Raw genomic sequence first — 25,126 nt, 5'->3', positions numbered from 1 at the left:
TTGACTTAGAGGCAATAGCGAAAATAGAGATGACCAATCATTACGTGCTATTTCTGCAATGATAAGATATTTGACCGAATTCATTTTCCACAAAGCTAAAATATTAAACTCGGAGTGTTGATGTTTCACGCCCATCCAAAAAATACATATCCACCTCTAATCTACCATCCAAATTATTATCCTCTCTAAAGGTGGGTAAACAATAATGTAAATTTATCTGTGGCCGGTACCGAGTCATCATCAATAATATTAAAGAAAGTAGCATTAAAACTTCCTTGAGCCACACCAAAACTTTTACTAGTACCTCGATGTAACTTATTGTATTGCTTAATCAAACGGTTCATAAGGTGTTTCACTTTTGTCTCTATGTCACCCGACCACTACTTTCCATTGCACATTTTTATCCAAAATACCAAAGCGTTTATCTTGAGGGGTGGGTTAAGGACAAAAACAACATAACATTAAGTTTATCCTATCCATAGATTTCATACTCTCTCAATACTTCTCATACTTACTTTTCATATTAATTGCCATGACATTCATGATAGGATCATCACCGCTACACATATCATTCAAGGTGTTTTGAATGATACAAATTTACTGAAAATGCACATTGAAGGTCACATAAATTGAACCACAAAAGGTTCAATGTGACATTATATATATATATATAAACTTTACAAATATATGAAACTTTTTACAATCATCATATTTAGGAGGTGCTAAATGATTATCCACTTCCCCATTAGTTTAAAGGTTCTTTTGTACTTTTCAGCTGCGCTCAACATTTAGTACGTTGAGTATCATTTGTGAAAATATCTATAAACACTAGTTTTTTACTATGAATCTTTACCTTCCCTATACGCTCCTTAAACTTGGCCAACCTCATTGACTAATACCTTACGTATCTCACATCATTTCTAACCTTTATTATCAAGTCATGAACGTGTTTCAAATCATTAGTGACAATAAGATTCAAAATTTGTGCAGCACACCGTATGTGAAGAAACTCACCTCCCAAAATGGTAGAATCCTTATCTTTTATTCTCATTCCATATAATCAATAACAAGATCATTATTATTAGAAAAAAAAAAATAACAAGATCAATATACGAGGCGTTATCAACTGTAATGGTGAAAATCCTATCCACCCGCCCTGTTAGTAACATAGACTCCGACATTCCTCCGGTGGTTTCGGCCCAAACTCTAAATAATTAGAAACTAGACAAAACTTAAGGAGTTTTTAATAAAACTTTCGATTAAAATGAATTACCACGTGTGTTTAGGTTAGGAGCGTCTATCTAGAAGGTGGTGGCTAGATCACATTCACTCGCTTAGTTTTGCCTTTATTTTTAATTTTTTGTGTATGACATGGTCTAGATGCGGTAGACGAGCGTAACGTATGGCATATTAACCGGTGTGATATAAATTGGAAGAATGATAAATATGGGTAATACATAAAGAATTAATTATCGAAATTGAAAAAAGAGGGTAGAATTATCGAAATTGAAAAATGAAAGATAAAATTGAAATCACAACAAAACTATAGATTTGTTTTTCCTATAAAAAAAGCATGAGCTCTAAAGATTTCTCCAAATGCCTACAGATTTGACACGTGGTTAGATTGGCCCACAGACAACACCGCGGGTCTCATGTGATGTGACTGAGAAATTACACTCTTCCTCACGCTTTATCTCTCTCTCTCTCACATTCCCGTACGATGGCGACCGTTTCTCGTTAAGGCTAACGGCGGGAAAAATGCTTCGTAACCTCCGGACACGTCGGCGGCCGCGTTACGGCGCGCAGGCTTGCGCCGTCATCTCAGCGCTGCTCCTCCTCCTCTCAGTCTCTGTCCTGTACACGCGCCTCTCCCACGCCCCATCTCACACTCGCCACCACCGCTACTTCACCAACTCACGAAACGACGTGGAATCCAACCCCCTCCTCTCCGACACCCAAGACGACGACGTTTCCAACTCCGAAGACAAAATCGACGAGCTCGACATCGTCGAAGAAGATCCACAGCAACAAGACGAATCTGACGAAGAAGAAGATGCAGAAGGCGACGGATCGGATCGGCCTCGGGTTTCGGGCTACTTCTTCGACCATGTCAGTGGAGCCATCAGGAGGTCGTTTAACAAGCGCTCGATCGACGAGTGGGAAGACGATCGCTCAGGGTCTGAGTCTGAGGATCGGAGTAAGGCAGCGTTCGGGTCCGACGACGTGCCGGTGGACGAGACGGTGCGGAGGAAGGCGAGCGAGGTGGTCTCGATCGAGGACGCGTTGCTAGTGAAAACGACGGGTCGTGGGAGAGCCTCGCCATTGAGGGAAGGCTGGGGGAGTTGGTTCGATAAGAAGAGCGATTTCTTGAGGAGGGACAAGATGTTCAAGTCCAATTTGGAGGCTCTGAACCCTCTCAACAATCCAATGCTTCAAGACCCCGATGGCATTGGTGTCACCACGCTCACGAGGGGCGATCGCCTGGTCCAGAAATGGTGGTTAAACGAGTTCAAGAAAACCCCATTTTCGGCCAAGAAGCCGTTGAGCGTTTCGGACACGATTAGGGTTTCGAAATCCGGAGAAAACCACATTGGATTGAATAGAGCAAAGCGTACAACTTTAGGTAATGGATTGAATAGTAGGACTGTAAATAAAAAGGATGGGGTATTGAATTTGTCTGATAAGAGAGACAGTAAGAGAGCAGAGCATAGGACTTTTGTTGAAAATGTAGGTAATGGATTGGATAGCAATATAATTATGGATTCCAATAAGAATGATAAGTTGAATGATGAGTTGGGTTTAGAGGGTGGTGAGGTTGGGGATAAGACTGAGTTTTCGGGTCATATATATGGGGATGGAAAGAGATGGGGGTACTACCCCGGTCTGCATCCGCATTTGTCGTTTTCGGATTTCATGGATGCGTTTTTCAGGAAGGGGAAGTGTGATATGAGAGTTTTTATGGTGTGGAATTCGCCGCCTTGGATGCATAGTGTGAGGCACCAGCGGGGGCTTGAGAGTTTGCTCTCTCAGCATCCAGATGCCTGTGTTGTGATGTTCTCAGAGACGATTGAGCTTGATTTTTTTAAGCATAGCTTTGTGAATGATGGGTATATTCTCATCCTATTTGCCCTTTTTTTTAGTTGATTTGTTTTACCATTTTATAGTATACTGTCTAAAACACATTTATTTTTTCAGGTACAAAGTTGCTGTGGCCATGCCAAATCTTGATGAATTGCTGAAGGATACGCGGACACATGTATTTGCTTCTGTCTGGTTTGAATGGAGAAACACAAAGTTCTATCCTACTCACTATAGTGAGCTTGTCCGTCTTGCCGCTCTCTACAAGTAAGTGTGCTTAGTACGATTTATATTATCATATAGGGTAGCCAATTTTTAGTATTTTCTTTTCGTGAGTTCTTTTCATTCCACTTTCGACTATCTATCAGTGAAGTCTTTGATTGGTTTCTACTTTAGTTAGCATGAAGATTGTAAGTTTCTATTTAGTGATCATGAAGACTAGATATACATATAAAAGGGAAATGCAGCAGGACTTGGTAAAGGGGGTGGTCATACACATGAAGATTTGATAAACACTAGTACATTATACTTGTAGGCATGGTTATCATATGAACGTGCTAATTTGCTGTAATCCCAGAGAAAGCATCTTATATTAAAGTATGTATATTTTGTTTGTTTTACATGAGTAACCTTAACAAGTTATGGTCATAACCCATGCAAATATATGGATATGAGAAGCAGAGGCATAATGTGAAGATTGGGTAATCAATAGGCGAGTCTTGAATATTTTTTTTTTCCTTCTAGTTTCTTGTGAGGAGAGAAAAGAAAGGTTGAATGAGAAAAATGCAGAACATTTTACAAAATTTCTGCTACACAATCACATTCAGCAAGGTTAATATGAATAACTCAAATCTTGAGGTTGCATGTTTGAAACTACAAATCTTGAGGTTGAAGGTTTGAAACTAACGGCTAGGGTTCTTATTTTTCATGAAAACAATAAATACTCTATGGTTATCACTTCACTAATTACTCTGTGAAGCATACTATTGCAAAGATGTCTCCATAATTGCGTCATTGATAAACCACAACCCTCACATGCCTATGAGGCAGATCTTTGGTATTTTCTACTCAAGTTAAAGCAAATATTTATCAGAAGCAGGATTTGTACATTCATATTAGAAAATAATAGCTTTATCCTATAAGTTTTTGTTTGGGAATGAGATGTACTTTGACACACAAATGTGATTTCTATATGAGCTTGCTTATGAGATGTACGTTTCTGCAATGCTGCTTACCCCAACCGGTACAGCAGTGTTGTATATATATAATCAATTGAGATACAAAACAATTCTAACTTAAACTCTATAACAGTAATACACGTTACACTCAAGATGAGAACTAGAGTCCTATTGTGAGTATTCTACTTGATGTTCATCTTCCTTGTATTTATCTTCAACTATATCTTCCTTGTATTTATCTTCAACTATATCTCTAGTTTGAATTGGTCTAATATACCCCTGCAATCTCGACGGTGGAGGTCTAACGCTGAGATTGGACTTGAGTAGTGTGAACTTCTTGGAGACTAGAGGCTTAGTGAGAATGGCAGCCACTTGATCCTTAATAGATATGAATCAGATATCTAGAATCTTGTCAGCCACTTTATCACGTACAAAGTGGTAGTCAATGGCAATATGCTTTGTTCGTCCATGAAACATAGGATTGGAGGTAAGGTATTTGCATTGTTGATGATTTCACCAAATATATCTGGCTCTTTCTTGTAACACACAAATCTGAGGTTCCTACTATATTTCTTCGTTTTAAGAATCTGGTTGAAACCTATTTTGGCCATAAAATACAATCTGTCCAAAGTGACAATGGAGAGGAATTTCGCCCTCTCCAATCCTCCTTACCGTCACTAGGCATCACCTATAGATCCAGCTGTCCTCACATTCATCACCAAATAGGTTCTGTTCAGCGTCGCCATAGACACATTGTCGAAACCGGCCTCACCCTCCTTGCCATGGCTCAAGCCCCCCTAACTCTATGGGATTCTACATTTGAAACAACCGCTTACCTCATCAACCACCTACCTTCCAAGGTCACTCACAACAAATCCCCTTTTCAACTATATCTTCATTGTATTTATCTTCAACTATATCTCTAGTTTGAATTGGTCTAATATTGCTTGATGTTCAGATCAAGGGTAGACACTTGCACTATGATATATATATATATATATATTAATTATGCCATTTGTCTCTTAATTCTCTGTGACTATAGAGTTGCATATTGAACCGTCTTTAGAACCTCTACTTTTTTCTCCCATCTTAGTTCTGGACATGGAATGTCTGTTATAAAAGTTGAAAGCAAAGAAAATGAAGAGAAGAAGGAAGAGAGAAAGAAGAAATTGTATTCTTACTTGATACACCTACCATGCATACGGCATATACATGTGTTTAAATCGAAAAGTAATACAAATTATTATGGATATGTAGTTAATGCAGATTACACTAATAATGACAATAAAATAAGAGAATAATGGCAATAAGCTCATAGAATAAAATTAGAGCATAAATTCAGTAAGTCTCCTTTTTCAACTCTCCCCTTCAAGCTGAGAAAAAAAAGATCTCTCTCATGCATAAGGAACACTACTGGACACTTTCATCCAAATATTTGCAAGTTGTTCTCCTTTCTTCAAATAAGGTTTGCTAATTAATCTTGCATGCAATATTTTTCTTGATAAAATGTCTATAAATTTCAATGTATGTAGTTCAATCTTGTTGAACTAAATTATGAACAATATTAATTGAAGTCCTAATGTCGCAATATAGGGAGTGTTTGTTAAATTTTTTTTTCCCGTTATTACTATAGTTGACGTGGATTGATGTAGAAAAAAGTAAGAATGTTTGGTATAGAAAAACGAAAAAGCTTTGTTTTGTGGTATTTTTTTTATTTGAATAGTAGTAAAAAGTACATGATGTGATATAAAAAAATGAAAAAAGAAAGAATGTTTTGATGTTGATTTTTTTGGGAAAATGAAGCGTGAATAGTGTTGAGGAGAGGGGAAGGGGTTGCCAGACAGTGCTATAATCATATAGGATTGTTATAGTCGTATCTAAGTTCTTTCAATAGTATCTTCAATGAAAAAAAATTATATACCTCGTGTGCCATGGCTTGAAATTCAACTTTTACACTTGATCTAGAAACTACTCACTGTTTCCTACTACACTAGGTAACTAGGGGTATGTTTGATAATGCGTTTCAAAAGTGTTTTTATTTATTTTTTAATTTTATTTTTTTTTATAAAAAAAGAAAAAAGAAAAAGTGTTTTGATGTGATTTAAAGGTGAGAAGTATTTTTTGGTCACATTTGAGAAAATGTTTTCCGCGGGGGTGCAGATACTTATTTTGAGAAAACACAAGCAGATGTAGAGCTAGTTTGTTACTTATAAAATAAAAAATTAAAAAAAAAAGAGTGGCCGTGTAGCTGCCTTCGATCAGGACAGAGGTGGCCATCCGTCCAACCTAATTTGGTTTGGGTGGTTGCGCGGCTACCTTGATCTGGTTGAGGTGTCCCCATGCGGCCACCCGTGACCTATTGTGATAGCTGCACAACCACCTCTAACCAGTACAAGCCTTGCAGTCAGCCCTATCTAGTCGAGTGCTTGCACCGCCACCTTTGGCTTGTTGAGGTGGTCGAGCTACCCCTGGCCTGTTGTGGTGGCTGCGCGACCACCCGTCTCCTATGTTGAGGGTTTGTATATGTGGGCTTTATTGTATACTTCTTGTGTACATGGGTTGCGCCTCTTTGCGCTTTTATATAAATTGATATTACCTAAAAAAAAAAAAAAATTTATGCACCTATTTTGTAAAAATATTCTTATTAGGTGTGAAAAAAAAAAAGAAAAAAAAAAGTTTTTAGGGATATTTCCAAGCATAGCCTAGTTTTTCTCCCACAAAAGTGCAATTTCTTGAAGTAGATCTCCGATTCGTGATTGACTTAGCTTAATTTGCATCTAAATAGAATTCTATTTTCAAATGATCATGTCTAATGAGGTTTTCAGATAGCAAAGAATTCTGTTAACTGCTTCCGTATGAGACTCATGTGGTGCATAAGTTGGCTCAATACACTAACCGCATAGGCAATGTCTGAACGAGTGTGAGACAAATAGATTAGCGTACCAACTAATTGTTGATATCTACCTTTATCTACTAGACGAATATAACATGTCTCAATCTAGTTACCTCAAGGCTCAAAACATATTTTAAAGTTCTCAAGTCTTTTATTTCAAACTCATTGGCAGTATTTTATTAACTTTTATATTTCTTTATCATCACTTATCAAAAAAAAAAAATTTCTTCATCATCATTTTCAGTCAGTACTACGTTATCCACATAAACAATTAGAGTAGTTACCATTCCTTGTAAAGATGTATGATGAAAAAAGGTGTGATAAGCCTTGTCTACCTATAGTCAAGCTCTGGAAAATCTCTCAAACCACGTTCTAGGAGATTGTTTTGGTCCATACAATGCCTTCTTCAATTTACACACTTTACCATTAACCACTCCACTCAAATAAGAATTTGAGAAGACAGGTCCATCGATCCGTGCTCGTTCTCTCTTGATCACTGAAACTTTGAGCGTTCCTTTCTCTCTCATATGCACCATAATAAGAAGGAAGGTATCATATTCCAAACAATAATGTTGTCACTCCAGCCGACCCTCCTATTCCAACACACCAAAAGGTCCACCATCTGTTGAGGCATAACCCACTCTACCCCAAACATTTGAAAAACTATAATCCACAGCTCTCTAGCGACATTACAATGAAGTAGGAGATGATCCGGAGTTTTTCCACTCTTTTTACACATACAACACCAATTTGTCATTATGATGTGACGCTTGTGGAGATTATCCAAAGTGAGAATTTTCCCAAGGGAAACTGTCCACGTAAAGAAAGCCACACAAAGGAGCCTTAGTCCTCCAAACACTCTTCCAAGTGAAAGGGGAAGCGACATTAGGAAGAAGAACCTTATAAAAAGTTTTGACCTCAAAAGATCTTCTTTTTGAGGGCTTCCAACATAGGCTATCATCACCCTCCCTACCCACTCTAGCGGAATACAAAACCTTGAAGAAAAAGGAGGTGGAGTCCACCTCCCAAGCATGCAACAACCTGGTGAAGTTAATGTCCCAATGAATTGTGTCATTACTAACCCTCCTAAGGTCTTTCTGAAGTGCTTTCATCTCTTCCTCCATTGCTTCCCTCCACTTTGGATTGCCAAGTGCCTCTTGGGCACTTAGGGGAATAGACATAGAAGATAGTTTGGAAATAAAAGTATGATAGGATAATGAAAGATTATTATAAGAAACAAAATCAGACATGGAATGCCAAGTACAAGATCTAGTTCCTTTGCGTTTGGCAATAAGAAGATTCATATCATTAACTACAGGTATTGAGGTGTCTAAAGTAGAAGTAGGCATAGGATTACCTAAATCCAAAGTTGACGTTTGGCCAAGAGACTTAAGAATAGTCTTACTCTTCTAGCGTCTGGAATAAACTAAAATGTCAATTGGTAGTTTAGGGGGACATTGATAATGGGGTGGTAGTTTGAGAGAGAGGGGGGGGGGGGGGGGGGGATTTGTACCTTTTCCCTATTTTTTTATTCATTTTATGTGCTTGGTTGTCAATAAAAGATGCTGATCTCACTGGTAGTAGTTTCCTGCAAGAAAAAGTTGACTCAAATTTAATCTTGGATTTTTTACAGGATAATGCATTGTGGGAAAGTAGTGTATTATTTCCTCGAAACTTTTCTTGTAAGCCAAGCAGTTATGGGAGCACTTTCATTTCACTTTGTTTCTAGAGATTTTGACAAATAGATGAATTGCATGTTATATGTGCTTCCTTAAAACTGCACTTTTGACTGCTATCTGAAGAGACTATACTATCGCAAGAGGTTGTTTCCCTTTGACATGTTGAGGAGGAAACCATGCATGTGTTGAGTTCTTAAGCTCACAGCGTCTGTTTTTAGTGGCTAATGCTGAACAAGTTATTCTTAGTTGGATGTATCCTTTATAATTTTCTGGATGCTGATATCTGGTCATCTAATAATGGATTGGAATAGACTACATTGTTTCTAATATGAGCAATTTTGTTGATTTTGTTTGTGTTTTCAACTTAAATTATTTGTTTCTCTTTTGTTGTGTTGTCCAGATATGGTGGAATATATCTTGATTCCGATATCATAGTTTTGAAACCATTGTCTTTGCTTAATAACTCTGTTGGTATGGAGGATCGTCTCACTGAAAGTTCTTTGAATGGTGCTGTGATGGCATTTAGAAAGCACAGGTACTAACTGAACTTATTCTCGGATAGTAAGAATTCATTTGCTAGTTTATTTGAAATCAGTTTTTGGTTACACTTGGTATTTGTCATTTATCTTCATTTGATTTTGAGGTTCTAGTGCATTTAGAAGTAGTTTTCTGCCAGATATATGGTTAGCACGTGCCCCCACCTGCCCCTGCTGTTCTTCTTTCCTCTTCACCATCCAGCTGGATAAGGATTCTTATCAGGAACAATGCTACTTTCTATGTTCTGTTTGTTAACATTGCACTGAACTGAAATCTTTCCTTGAATTGTTGGGGGAGGAGAGAGTCTGGAGTTGGGGGATATGCAGGATTTCTTCAAAAACAACATTATTAAATTTTCTTCTGTGGATGGTTGCTTGTTTGTTTGTGATACATTTTGTTATCAACCCTGTTCTGTTTCTCAACATCACACTGAACTGTAATAATTTTCTTAGGAAGTTTGAGGTAAAAGAGCATGGAGTTGAAGGGAAAGATTTTCTCTAGAATTTAGAAGAATGAATTATGTTAGAGATGTCAGATGAGGTGCTGATGTTATCTTTCTACACACACACACACACACACACACACACACATCTATATATATGTACATATATGCTCTAATTTACGGGCATTCCTTGTTCCATTAGTTATTTTGTAAGAGGTCTAGTAATTTGATAAATTATTTTTCTTTGCGTTATACACTGAAAGTTTGGATATGATATATTCTTCCACTTTCCATGTAGTCCCTTCATAATGGAATGCTTGAACGAGTTCTATATGACATATGATGATACCCGTTTGAGATGGAATGGGGCTGATCTTTTGACAAGAGTTGCAAGAAGGTTTTCAAGTCAAGAGAAGACATCCAGTAAACAACTTGAGTTGAATGTGCAAGCATCTTACATTTTCTTCCCTCTCAGTTCTCAGAATATCAGGAGGTATATTTCTAAATTCTTTACCATCTTATAGGTTTTAGTGCATAGACATGCAAAGGCATTGACAATCCACACATTGTTTGAGCATGAGCATGGTAATATATTTAAGAGAGAGACAAATAAAACAGAAATCTTCTAGTATTAACCTCAAATTGTAGATCTCCTATTCATCAATTACTTGTATGCTTAGATGATGTGGGCACCTAAACTGATATGATTTTCATGGTGTCAAACTTTTAGAAGTAGTGCCTGAGTGGGAGGCAAATGGCTGATGCACTACACCTTGTTGCAGTGTCAACTTATTTTCTTTGCAATTTCAGGGTTTGTTAATCAATATTATGATTTATGAAGGGTCATGAATTCTTTGCAGTGCTTCTTTTGAAACAAAATCTATTTAATGAATCTTAGGCATCCGGCTATAAGGCCTCAATAAGATAGGATGGGAAATTATATTTCTAAATACTTTACAATCATAAAGTAAAATCTATTTTGATCACTAAAACATTTGCAAACTGAATACCTAGAAAACAAATTGCAACTCAAAGTCAAGATCCATCACAAGCAGGCACTATAATAAAGCCTTGGTTTATTATTGAAAAAGACTTCTTCCATTTGCTCGCAGGCACCATGAGATGTACTTCAAAATCACATCAGTTTAGGTGCCCATATCATCTAAGCATACAAGTAATTGATGAATAGGAGATCTACAAACTCAATTTTCCAACTCGTGTGGCTACCCTTAAACATAGGCGGTGGCTAGCGAGGAAATTCGAAACAGAAGGGGTGGCATGCATGACTGATCCAAACCCAAGTGGTTTGCACAGTCGCCTCTAACCGAGGGTGCTTGTGCAGCCACCCTAAAACACAAGGGGTGACTCGCAAGGCCACACCCAGTAGTGGGGGTGGAGACACCCTTGCAGGGGTTGGCTGCCAAGCCAGCCCCTTAGTTGGGGGCAGCTGCGCAAGCCACCCCTTTGCTGTGGTTGTCCACAAGAGCTGCCCCTTCCATTGGTGGCAGGAGCCACCCTTCGATAGGGGTGACCGCGCAAGCCATTCCCACACCTTTAGTTTTGGACTTTTGTTTTGGATTTTGGTATTTTTTAACAAAATAAAAAAATAAATAAATAAATAAAGATTTTTTAAAATACAGCATGTGATGTGGCAAAACTGCCTACATGGCTTTAATCCCGTTAATGCAATGTAAGAAATTTTGGATAGGAGTGAAGTGAAAGACCAAAGGAGTTGGATTTAAATACTGAAGGAGTAAATTGAAATCACGTGAAAATTTAAGGAGTTAACTTTCTACTTATTTATTTTTTATTATTATTTTTAATTTTTTATATGCAAGAAGTCAGCTCTACACCCACTTGTGTTTTCTCAAAATAAGCATGTTTAGTATTTGTTTTTTTGAAAATACAACCAAACAATTTTCATAAGTGGACCGCACACAATAAACATTCTCTCAAATGTGGACCTCACAAAAAACCACTTCTCACTGTTATGTCACATCAAAACACTTTTTCAAATAAAAACTATAAAACACTTTTCAAAACCGTTATCAAACATACTCAAGTGTTTCGCTGAATTTTCTTGTGAGAGACACCAAAATAAATCCCTGCTAGCAGAATGGAATAGAATTCCGATTTTTGTTATTCTTTGTGCTTATCTTTATGCTATTTAAGTTCTTTCCTTAAATTCTTAGGATCAATCTCTCCTGTAAATATGTTTGATAAAGAATCCAGAGTGTTTCTTGTATATGTTGTGTTATTTAAGTTCTTTGTATTGCCATTTTCTTTTAGAATCGAAGGTAGCTATATGTGCATATAACAATCAAGTTTCTACTTGATTGGTGATTCTATAATCTTCAAAAAGCAAATTTGGTTTTACCATTTTTATGCCTACTAAACCTAAGACTGAAATTTCTACTTTCAAGTTGCTTCTCATGCCTGGTGGGACCCTACTTTTCTTCCCATCTCTAAAAGAAAAAGATCCAGGACATTACAAGCATGTTGCAGGATAGAAGTGGTTGCCATAGAGTGTTCTTGGTTCACACTTCCCAGCAAATGCCTGAAACATGGCACCAGTCTTATTACCTGTTTTGGGCTTAAGTTTGAGGCTATTTAACATCTATCATGAGGCCCATGCTGCCATCTACTAACCCCATTTAAGTCTATGAACCCCTTTTAACATTTTGGGCCCTTTTTAGAGTTCAATTAATTCCCGGTGTCGATTAGTTACGATGACTTTCTTATTCGCTTTTCCCTTTCTAGTTAGGTGATCCTATTGTATACTCTCGGTATACTTTGGGGTGCCTTTACGCTTTTAATAAAACTAGTTATTACTTATCAAAAAAAAAAAAGAGTTCAATTAACTTCAATGTTGAAACTCAGCTGCCAGCACAATTTTTCAAATCAACAGCAATCTCTGTTTCCCCTTACTTTGATGAGGGTAGAAATGTGTCTTATGGTGGTGATTTAAGTAGCCAGGTTCAGTTGATCTATCTATTTCATTTGGGCCCGCGCTTTTCTTTTTCTTTTTGTTTCTTCAATTCTTGGGCATTTCCTGGGTCTGAGGGGCATTTTGAGATGGATGGTTGGTTTGGGTGCAAAAAGAGCAAAAGTAATTAAAAATATTGATTTCAGTAGGTCTCCTCTGGTGTGTTATTAAAGTTTGAAATATTCTTCTTAAATTTCTTTTGGAGTTCCCTGGTCTTTTAGTAGTGTCTCCTTTCCTCTTTGTAGGTCTTGGATTTTTTGTTTGTTTGTTTTTTTGGCCGTTTGTTGGTTTTGTGCTTTCAGTGACTTTTAGTGGTTAGGCTTTTGTTTCTTTTTTAGTAATATTTTTTTTCTTACCAGATCCTGTTTAACCAGAATAGAAGCTTCCGATACCTAACGACAAAGTTATAAGTTTCCAGTCCCTAATGAAAAACAATATAGGTTGCATTCTATTATTGTCTTAATTATAGCTTTTGGTAAAGGCTATTTATCATATGATAAGGACAATTGATATATGTTAAAGCTTGACATAGAAAGCCAGGTCACTTACATCGTTGATTTTTGCTCCCCAGAGCAATATAGTTACCATGTGGGTGTGTCTGATTTATGTTTTCTTCTATTTTCCCTATTATATAGCTTTACTATTTTTTTTTTAGAATTATTAGATAGCTCTACACTTTGCCTTTAAAGAAATTATGTAGCACCTACTGTTCACATACCTCTCCTATTCTTCCTTGTTTATTCCTTAACCCATTTGAGCTGCAAACAGATACTTTACTACACCGGCAACCGAGGCTGATAAAGCTCAACAAGATGCTTTGTTCAGAAAGATTCTGAATGGCTCGTTGACTTTTCATTTTTGGAACAGCTTGACATCTGCTCTCATCCCAGAGCCAGACAGCCTTGTAACTAGGCTTATTGATCATCCCTGTATCCGATGTTTCGACGTGTTGTGAATTTCATGGGAGACTTCTTTTGTCCAAAACCTGTTAAAATAGAATGTAGCAAATGGCATCCAAACTTGTTGAAGCTTACATTTTTTGTAGCTATTCTTTGAGAAGTCTGAGGCTTTGAGTTGTATCGGCCATCTGAGTTTAGGTTGGCAATTGTACAGATTTATTGGGTATATATGTTGGTTGTAATTATTCCCTGAGGATGCTGGAATAATCTCTCTTTCTCTCTACACTCGGTGGATGAAGGTTTCCTTCTTGATGGTGCATATGCTATCTCCTTAGGCTTCATTTTATGTGAATGTTCTTTCTAGGTTGACATTCTTGACATCGCCACATTAGAGGGATGGATTTCAGTTATTAGGGTTGCCCGTATTTAAGAGAAGCTCATGTATTCTAAGAGACAGATTGCAGGACCCATCTGTCTACCTGTCCAGGGCGGGTTGGTTTTACTACTCCCGTTTCTTAGGCTGTCTGAATTTTTGTAATTCTAGTTGACTAGAAATTGTAGGAAGTGAGATTTGTTCTTTGGTACTAGACTTCTGTTGAACAATTGAAAACCAATAGTGTGAAATAAAACCTTGGTAACACGTGTCAAGAAGACATCAAGCTATTAGGCGACAATAACATGACTGGTTATTGAAAATATTAAGAATAATAAAAATACTAATGAGATAATCATCTTATTCACCTAATGCCTTATCTCTTTAGCCACGTAAAACATTGAGAAATGGATTGGTGTGACATCCAAGAGTAATTATTTAGTATTTTGAGAGAAATGGTTCTTTCTTTCACAATATTTTTCACAGGTAAAATTTATGATCCAGCTCTATTGAATTAACTTTCACAGTGAACTTCTTTTGTGTACTGTTTAGACAACTTTGTATACTAAAAGCTATATTTCGTTTATTCATGCTTGTGTTGTACAACACTAAATATTTGCAAAACATAAACTGTTTTCCAGATATCCTTCGTTGCATACACAGAAGTAGAGATACAAGTATATATAGAAAGCAATCAGCTCTATTAAAAGCACCATATTTACTTCCACATGCAGCAAGCTGCTCATCACCTTTAGCACGTGTCAGCCTTTGCCCATTTGATTCCCATATTCTTTCCCTCCAGGCTCCAGCCCTTTCTGAGATAATACATCAAAAGCAAGAGGTTGTGGAAGAAAGAAATCTTTTGAAATTATATACATTGAACAGAGTCTTTAGTCCACGGCATTGGGACCAAAGCATCTCCTTTTCACAGGGTTCCATACCCATTGCACCAGAAACCTTCTTCCCTTCACTCCATTCACATTATACCCAGATCCCCAAGAGTCCCTGTACACTTTCCCCACATATCCACCACCCCCTCCACTGCCATAAACACCCACACACAAGTCTGCTATTTCGGTCGGTGCGGTCGGATCATCGCCGGCATACCACGCATTCACCAGCGGATTACTCGTCACCTCCGCGAGCTCATGAGCAATCACACTGATCATCCCATCAGCACCCACATCCCCATTAGGTGCAGCCATAATCTTGTTGCCTTCATTTGTGCCTGGTGACGGCCTTCCTGAATTCTCAGGCCACGCAAAAGGGTAGGCACAGATGCCCGGACATTGCTTTCCGCTGTAACCAACCCACGCGTACGGCACGGTGACACCGACAATGGTCGGGAAGGTGAAGTAGTGGAAGCCGCAGACTGCCCGGCAAAAGTCTTGAACTCGAACATCCGAAGAGGTCAGGACTAAGTAGAGGCCATTGTGAGGGTTGAGAGGTAAAGCCCTTGGATATGAAGTGACTGCACTTTTGATGACGGATTGGATTGCTAAACGGCTGAGATACGCACCGTGGGAGTATTTAGTGTCGTAGTGCTCGCCGGAGAGGACGATGTTCCCTGTAATATTCAATTCCGTTTGGTCGGTGTAGAGCCGGACCGTCCGCCACCAATCGGCGACAGACGGGTAGGAAGAGGAGGAGGAGGAAGAAGAAAAGGAGTAGAGGAAATCTCTTATAATGGATTGGTGAGTTGGGTTCCAATTTCCATACCAGATTATATAAAGGTTTATAGGAGATGCAAGGACAGGACCCATGTGGTACTGAAGGTCCACTAGATCGGAGGAGCCCTCATAGTTCTTAGCCTGATTGAACTGCTTGTCTTGGCTCCATGAAAGAGCTGCCACTGCAGAAAAACAAAAGCAAAGAATGAAGAGCAAATGGGTGCGTTGCTTCTGCATTTTTTTTTTGTTTTTATTGCTGATGTTGTTGAGGACATGAGGTGAGTGAGTCTGCTAACAGTAGAGGAACCTCTTATAAAGAAAAACTAATGAGAAGTTAAGGAGGGGTGGTTGAGAGATTCTTCTTTAGTATTTGCTTTGTGGACGATAATGGTTTGCATGTTTACATAATTCCCTCTCCATCATTTTCTACTTTATAATGATAACTATGTTGCCCCCCTTTGCTTTTTTAAGGATACTATTCATGTGTACACATTAAGAAAATGATAAATACTTTTTTGTATTCTGCCGTCCATTTAGTTTACTTCTTTGCTGAGTAGGCATGTTTCATCCATCAATTTTTTTTTTAATAAGTTTTAATTAAGGGTGTAGCCAATTTAGCGGAAACGTACACGAGATGGGCGCCAAAATGCAAAGAAATATTTCTCTAAGAAAAAAAAAAAAAGCTATATACCACACAAACATCTCATAACAGTGACATAACAAGATTTAACAACCTTTAGATCATATACTAAACAGTTTTATAACATATTTATGAGGTGTTTCATGTTTGTGTCGACACATTGGTAAGACTTTCATTGGGATCAGAACACCAACTATTTGTTAATACTCAAAGCAGTTATGACGCAGGTTTTGTCAATATCTGCTTCCTCTCTCTCTCTCTCTCTCGTCGTAGGAGTTTTGTTTCTCAACCACCTTTCTTCAACGGATCAATTTTATAATGCCTAGATACCATGAATTTTATTTTTATCTTTTAAGATGAAAACAATGCAAAAGGACCATTTTCGGTTGAAAATGAATTAGAGAAGATTCAGTTTTTTATATCACAAGGATAAAATTGTCAAAAAATATGAAGGATAATTTTGTCTTTGTGATATAATAGACCAGATACTGTTCAATTCATTTGGACCAAAAAATATCTTGGAGTTCGAAACCGTATAAATTTATTATATAAAAATCAGCATAATGTCTATCTTTAGCCATTCATATTGCTTGTAAATGAATAATAACTTCTTCACCTACTAGTATATAATAATATAAAGTATAATTTTAATTATGTGTATATAAATGATTGGGCACATTCTTTTTATAATTTACTTTTCAAGGATAAATGTATTAGAATGTGTTAAATACATGCCTTTCTTTCTGCTCTAAAGTCAATATATTTTGTCATTATAGGACTATTTGCTCAATAATAATTCATATTACTCAAGGAAGAAACGTAATACACAAGACTTCTAATAAATTAAAATACTTTTCTGGAAATAAAAACATGTAAATCATCTCCACACGTACGCTTTGCCTTTACAGTGGTGGTGATATTAGATACCATTTTAAAGAAAACCCTTTTGACCAAACAAAGATTAACATTTAGACAGTTAAAAATAAAGTGGGGGAAAATAATGATGATAGTCAAAAACCAACCGTAAAAAATGAATTATGGGTGGCAAAAGCAAGCATGTGATGCCATTAAAAGTTTCTTCTCTTTTAGAGTACACATCTTCCATTTAAGAATCTTTGACTCTCCTATGTTTCTTCATGCATTAAAGTTTCCAATAAAATATATGCATTATGTTGACAAGCTTTCTCTTACAATTCTCAACAATTTTAAATTAAGTCGTTTATTGACTCGAAATGTTTGAAAAATGTCACATATTAAAAAAATGACACGTTACAATTGATAATTAAGTATATTCTTATAAAATCTTTGCTTTCTATGTTGTAAAAATGCTTTGAGCTAAAAATTGTGTTTTGATCTGAACAATAAGCATCTTTGCAAAAGTGAGAAAAAAAAAAAAAAAAAAAACTTTTTGAGAGGAAAATTCTTTCTGACCGTCTCAATAACATGTAACATTTTTAATATGTGATATTTTTCGAGCGTTTTGATACTAAGAAATAACCTAAATTTTGTAATGTAAGAATCTACAATTTATTTGAAATTGTAGAGAATCTTAATCCCAATTTTTCAAAGTAGAATTGTTGTTAAGTGGCAACAATATGCAATAAAAGAATTCTACTAAGTAACTTGCATTAACGGCAACCTAAAGAATTGATTCTCTTTGTCTAACAAATTAACAACGACAGACAAGGTTGTTCATACTTCATTAATATGTGGGGTTACATGTCCTCAAAACTCACAAAAATGCATGCCCCCATTGGTGATAGTAGTCTTTTTTCTAATATATTAGGGAGTAAAATACCTTGCAATTATGTAAAGGGAACGGAGGTGCATGTGATTGCTGAAGCATCGTCAATTCCCCTCCCTTAAATACAGGGATGAATGAATTCTAAACAAAGCTTAAAAGGAAGCCTACTCTACTTACATGCCTAGCTAATGGTCAAAGGAGATGCAGCCATGAAAAGGGGTCTGTAGCAACTCATCAAGATAAAATAAAATCAATCTATAGATTTTGTGACCGCGGATTCATATAAACTTGAGGTAGAATTCATTCTTAACCTGCATGCGACATTTAAGGATCGTAATATATCATTATGCTCCGCAACCAACATCTACGACGACCCACTCTATCAATATTGATCCGATGATAAACCTTTTATTTTGGCGGTTCTCTTCATCTACCAATATTCAATGAGTTAATATTATATTCATACATAGTATAAAGACATTTTAATCCATCCTATAGGTTGCTCCCCATGACTCGGCCACAATGCCGTAACACATTCGATTTCATAAATTAAACCTTGGTAGGCAATAAAGGTGTTGGAATATCATCATTTTTTAACTAATCCTAAGACTTGGTTAAATTAGGTGATAATAATAATAATAATAATAATAATAATAATAATAATTAGGTGATGACATAGAATGTGTCATTTACCTTAAGATGCAATGTATTTTGGAATGTCAAAGTTCACATGCACAATTAAGCTCCTAATTTCTTGTTAAATTATTTTGTGTGATTATGACACTTATGAAATTTTATTTTGGAATGTTGAATTGGGCATTACCGTCCTCTATAATTTGTAGGTTATTTTACAAAGGATATAAATTTCTTACAAACTGGATCGTAGGTATTTCTCAAACCAGTATCTAAAAATGTCATATTTTTCTTGAGCATATGAGAAGAATTTGTAATTTTTATATTTTAGTTATTGCTATTAAAAAGCAAGCAAAATTTTTTTAGAGATTGGTTGAAAGAATTTTCCTGAAAGCCATTTTACAAAATGTGATCAATGGGCTCATAATTGTCTTTGGGCCAAGCCCATTAAAAAAAAAAAAAATTCAAATGAAATTACATGACCCAATAAAATTGTCTTGTACCGCATCACACAGTTTCTTATGATTTCGTTACAAAGGGTAAAGAAATTAGGTATTTAAAAGGATGTAAAAGATGGAGGGCGACATATCTGAAGTCAGGTGGAATACATGTATAACCACAAAAATTTCGTTTCATTTTTGAACTTGGAAATTAAGGTTGATGCTAAATTAGCCTTAAAACATAGTAAATAAATTTGTTCGTATAGCTACATACAATTGTACGTGACAACCATATGTGACTATATGTTCCCAAGTGGGGAAACAAGATCTAGAATCTTCTAAATTAATGATCAGGCTTCTGAAGGCCCTTCTAGACGAAGGTAGTCGTACATGACTCCTTGAAAATAGTTTTCACTTTTTGCTTGTCTAAGATAGATTGTGTTGTTTCCTTCCTGGAGTAGATTGCCTTTTACATCAATGCTGTAGAGCCAATACAACCCATGGATTCCATGCCTTGCGATGGCATTGTCCATTCCTATATATCCTGTTGAAAAGTGAGCTGGTCTGGCGCGTGCGTCGTTGAATCGAACCTTACAATCCAATCATCAAATCATAAGCAAAATATTAACTAAAATAATAATAATTAAAAAAAAAAAGAAGTTATTTCATTTGATGGACTTAGTAAAGCTATCGGATCCAAAGCAATGATAGCCTCGCATGAAAGTAGGAACAAACCTGATCTGTTTGGACAATTGTTCAAATACTTCAAACACCTATCAGAGGAAGTAGAGCCTATTCCCTATAACTTTCACATAGATTGCCCTATATATTATAGTGCAAAAGGAAAACTTATTGTACGAGATCGAGATTGATGTTTTGTACCTGTACTACCGCATAATGGGCTGATGCCAAGGCCAATTGGAATGTATAATTTCTGTTCTTGTTCACATTAACAAGTTCAAATCTGATCTGCCACGTTGCTGATTCACATGTCCCATTATTTATATTCCTGTAATGCATTATTAGAATCGAGAATTATGGTAAAGAAAATAAAGAAGGGCATGCCCACCAGGGTTAGCTTAATGGTCAACTCGTTTTTGTTAATATCACAAGATCGAATGTTCGAGTCCTCACTCAATCGATACATGGTTCTTATGGGTGGTGTCATGTATCCAAGGTTTACTCAACAAAAATGCCTATACCTTGAAGGATTTACACTTCATTTAAAAAAAAAAAAAAACATGTTAAGAAAGGTGAAACAAATATATATACCTGTTAACATGAGCAAAGAACCAATCTTTACGATAATCGCTAACATTGATGGTGTAGACGAGATCTTGGTCATGATATAAATCTGTATATCGATCCCACAAACCATACTGTCTAAACCTGCAAACATAAATTATTCAAAACTAAGCAATAAAATTTAATAAAGATTGCAGCAACAATTTGTGATGTTAGTGCATGTGACTAACTTCTCAGAGTGGTTGTACAGTCGGTTAGTGAGCGTTGGATATGGGTCTGGTATATAGAACTCTGCAGCGGTGCGATCAGGAATGCCAATTTCCCATAGGGTTGGACCATGTCTCGGAGGCTCATACACAAGGGCTCCCAAGTTGAGTTGCAAACCTGCATTGGATGTCAATAAATCTATATCAATCACCGAGTTGCATGGAAAGCTAGTACACTTCTCTCTTGATTAAGTCAAATTAGTTAGTATAGGGGGTAAGATATTTTATGACAATATTTAAAGTATGAAACATATGCTACATGTGATTTAACGATGCGACCCACCCAAATAAAGCAACTTTATTTAATAGATTATTTTATTACTATCATACAACTTAATGACGTGACAATAAAATTCAGTCATTAGTTCATCACTTGAACAATGTTTGAGATTCTATGTATTTTACGACAATCTCTTTTCAAATTAATGTGACAACACATATTTTTTGCTTAACCATTTAATGATGTATGAACTATTAATTCAGTTTGAAAAGAATTTGTAGTAAAAGCTATATTATCCTTAAAATTTTACTATAATATTATGGACTCATTTTCTTATGTTAAAAAAAAGTTGACTAGTCTCTTGGGTTATGCTTTGGTCTTTAAGTAAACAATATATAAGAGATGCTCATTTATATGCTTACCTGGTTTAATAGCAATCTTGGTGTCATTTTTGTAATCTCCAATAACACCAGGGACCCATGCATACAAATTATAGTCCCCTGGTCGGACATTTTTAATCACGAAATGTCCTTCATCGTCAGCTTGGGTCCAGAATTGATACCCCTAAAAGAAATAAACAAAGAAACAAAATTTATAGCTAATTAGTGCTCGATCAACATTCATAATTAATTGAAAGTGAAATTATGTAGGAGAAAAATACCTTGCTTTCTCTTTGCCATGACCCTACCTCTCCGGGAGCTGCCAAACCAACATAAGCAGATCGCCCCAAAATTAAGCTCTTATTGATATACCTGAAAAAGCAAGATAATTAAAATCATCTTATGTATAAAAAAGATTTAACTCATGTTTGATTTTAGCTGGAATTGAAATTATTGGTATTGGAACACATGTTTCTTGTGTTTTGTGACAAGACACGTGGCCCTTTTATTTTGAACAAGTGTTTCAGTCCCAAAGAATCTAGATTTAACTAGAACTGAACCCAAATTTAACCCGTCGAAAAAAAAATTATGTGCAAGTAGAGAAGGGACATACTGGTCACTAACTAGCAGTTGACCCGCAACAGTTCCACGTTGATCAACAGAAGGGAAATCTCTTGACTCAGTGAAATTATATGGCCAGCTATCAACCTCAAGCAACATCTAAATAAAAATCAATTGTGAGTTAATTCAAGATTTAGTTAAGATTCAGAGAAAAGAGTGCTTCAATTTAAATATACCTTCTCCTTAGCGTCTACCCAAAGCTTTTGGTAATCATTTTGATGAGAAACTGAGTTCATATAAATGAATATAGGTCCAAAGACCTTTTTCCACGGCTCTCCATCCTTGAATTTTATCTCAAGGTCCATTCCCGAATAGTGTGCGCTCATAAACACCTGAATATGAATAACTGAATTAGAAAGTTGACTATCATATTAATTATAAACGAAAAAAAATTATGAATGCCTAACTATTTTTACTACGAATAGAGTTTATGCTTAATTTTGAATGTTGTTAAGAGTATTACAATATTTAACACAAGTACATTATATATATATATATTTTTTTTTTTTCCATTATAAGTTGACGTGACAATTTACGTGACAATTTACGTGATATTTAGTTATTTACTATGTCAGCTACTCAACAATTAAATGTATCTATTAAATTTTAGTACCTAATTTTTTTTTATTCATTTTATGTCACATGATACTCATACGAAATGTGATCTGAATTTGTTTAAAAATTATACTAAAATATTTAGTTAAGTGTTTTCCTTTTAAACATTATCCCACTATTCGTCATCTCCGTTTGTCATCTCAAAAAGTAATCACATTTAGTAGATTATTATATAACTATCATATAATTTGACGATGTGGTAGTGAAAATAAGTAATTGAATTAGTAGTGTATGGATAGGTGGACTTACACAGAGGGCAGTGGGGCCGACATGAGAGGTGAGTTCTTGCTTGGTGGGCCCACCTGAACGAAACTCTTCACTGGGTGTTATGATCCAGAACCCAACAGGTGGTTCAAGGGATATCCACCCATGAACTTTGGTGTCTTTCACATCCGACGAGTACTGATACTTGTCATCCACCTCTCCTCTAAGTGTAGGATTGGTTGCATTCGTCAAAAGAACTGCCTCTGGGTAGGCTAGGGTGTGACTCATTTCTCGGTCCTTCTGCGTTGGCATGATCCTTAGCTTATCGTCTGATAGTGCCATGTATTGAAACCTGACCATTCATTTTCAAATGTAATGATTATAATTATTCGCCTTTTGACATTCAATTTATTTTGTATAAAATGAAATGAACATCTTTTATTTACTCACTTGTCCTTTTTGAGCTTGTAAGCAGCCCTAATATAACCCAAATCTACCTTCGGCCATCCTTTAAGGCGCTCAAATATTGAGTATGTATAATATCCTGAAGTGCCGCGGCGAAATATGTACCTACAAAGTTAAAATATATATGTAATACTATATTAGAATTACCACTCATTGATTAGTTCCAAAATTGATGAAAGGAAAAGGCTTAATTGCACATGTACCTTTTGTCTACATTTAAGGGAACACGTCCTTTTTCATGGGACAAAACATTCCATGTCTGAGTAAATGAAAGTTCTACTTGGTCCTTGTTCTCGGTTATAATCCTAAATTTTGTTCCTGCTATTCTGCAAATATTCATATACATATCTTATTAGCATGGGAAAAATGCATTTTTATTTTTATTTTTTATGTAAATCCTACAAATTCAAGCGAGTAATTAATGAATCCATTTATCTCACTCATCTTACATTGGCTAATGTGATGTGACGTGTTTTAAGTAACTTTATATGTCAACTACTTAAAATAGTTTACACTAATTTAATTATAATGTGCAGTTGGTATAATAAATGATCGTAAAATATTAGATAATTGATTTACCTCTCAATTGAACCCTTAGGACCTTGATCTGGCTGATTCCAAGCTACATCCCAATAACTAGGATAGAAGAAAGAATAATATATAAGATGGAAAAATCTAAAAGCAAGAATATTTAATTAAGTGATCAAATTTAAAAGCAAGTGATATATATACGTACCCCCTATTTTCTCTTTTATTATGATCCTCAAGTAAATTAGTGATACCATTATACTCTATTTGCAACACATCACCGTCCGGTCTCGACAATGTGACACGCACAATGCCATTATCCACCACTACCTGAGAAAGTAATTAATGTTTAGAGATATTTATAATAACATTTTAGGATTGAGAAAAAAAAAAAAATGTAAATTCTATTGCTTTTATAAAAATAAATTTACAGATAGAAATTCTTGAATTTAGATGATTTAAATGATCAAATTCTTTAATTTAAGGAATATGTTTGCACGTGAAATTATTCAAATCACATGTATACAGTGTCGAAGGGAGGAGCATGGCCCCCCAAAAAATAAGGAAAAAAAATTTTATAAGTAAAAAGGAAAAAAAGTAAAGTTTTAATTTTAGTCATTCGGCTTCCCAACAAAATTTTTAATCCTATTTTTAAATTTTTTTAGCCCTATCCAATAAAAAATTCTGGATAGGGCTAATAAATTTTTTGGCCCATATGATAGTCTTTAGTTCATAAAAAATAACAAAAAAAAAATATTTTTTTTTAAAAAAAAATTCTAAAGAACCGGAAAAAAAATAAATTTGGCTGGCCTTTCCCCATAAAATGTCCAATATATATATATATATATATATATATATATATATATAATGTGGGAGGCATTAATGCATTTACCTGACGGTGGCGGGTAAGCAGCTTAACATCACTAAATTCTTGGTCTTTGACGTCCGATAGAATTTTCCTGCATTGTATATAAAAAACAAAAATATATAAAAACTCAATAATATATTATTAGAATTATTGGAATATATACAAACTCAATAATATATTTTCCTGCATTGTACTTTGTAGTACTGTATGTATGCATGCATGAGAGAGAACGTGTGGTTTTGAATTCGTAGAATTTTAAAAATTCTTATCTTACGATTATATGAAAAGAAGGCAACACAACCAATATATATATATATATATATATGAAAAGATCGAAGAAAACATATTAAGAATTAATCGATGAGGAAGAATTCAATTAACCTTGGGATCTTGATAGAAGCAATATCAATTGGGATCTTTACAACCAAGAAGAAGAAGCAAACCACCAAACTCAATCCAACAAGGGAAGAGATCCGTCTCCAGTTCTCCATCTTTCTTTTTCTAATAATAAATCAATTTCAC

General features: G+C 35.7%; 2 protein-coding genes across 2 annotated transcripts; one reads left to right on the top strand and one right to left on the bottom strand.

Annotated features, from left to right (window-relative positions):
* The first annotated feature begins 1,674 nt into the window (after positions 1-1,674).
* Positions 1,675-14,038, top strand: LOC132170738 (alpha 1,4-glycosyltransferase family protein). The gene is made up of 5 exons (XM_059581824.2): positions 1,675-3,107; positions 3,196-3,345; positions 9,229-9,363; positions 10,106-10,300; positions 13,562-14,038. Exons 1-5 carry the CDS (start codon positions 1,759-1,761, stop codon positions 13,746-13,748), a joined length of 2,016 nt encoding a protein of 671 aa, XP_059437807.2. The 5' UTR covers positions 1,675-1,758; the 3' UTR covers positions 13,749-14,038.
* Positions 14,039-14,745: 707 nt separating this feature from the next.
* EXL7 (EXORDIUM like 7) lies at positions 14,746-16,000 on the bottom strand. The gene has a single exon (XM_059583300.2). It carries the CDS (start codon positions 15,970-15,972, stop codon positions 14,956-14,958), a length of 1,017 nt encoding a protein of 338 aa, XP_059439283.2. The 5' UTR covers positions 15,973-16,000; the 3' UTR covers positions 14,746-14,955.
* Positions 16,001-25,126: the final 9,126 nt, after the last annotated feature.

The sequence above is a fragment of the Corylus avellana genome, chromosome 1 (assembly GCF_965113065.1).
Source record: "Corylus avellana chromosome 1, dhCorAvel1.hap1.2, whole genome shotgun sequence".
NCBI lineage: Eukaryota > Viridiplantae > Streptophyta > Magnoliopsida > Fagales > Betulaceae > Corylus > Corylus avellana.
The sequence above is the reverse complement of the archived record's forward strand: the minus strand, read 5'-3'. Positions and strand labels throughout refer to the sequence as shown.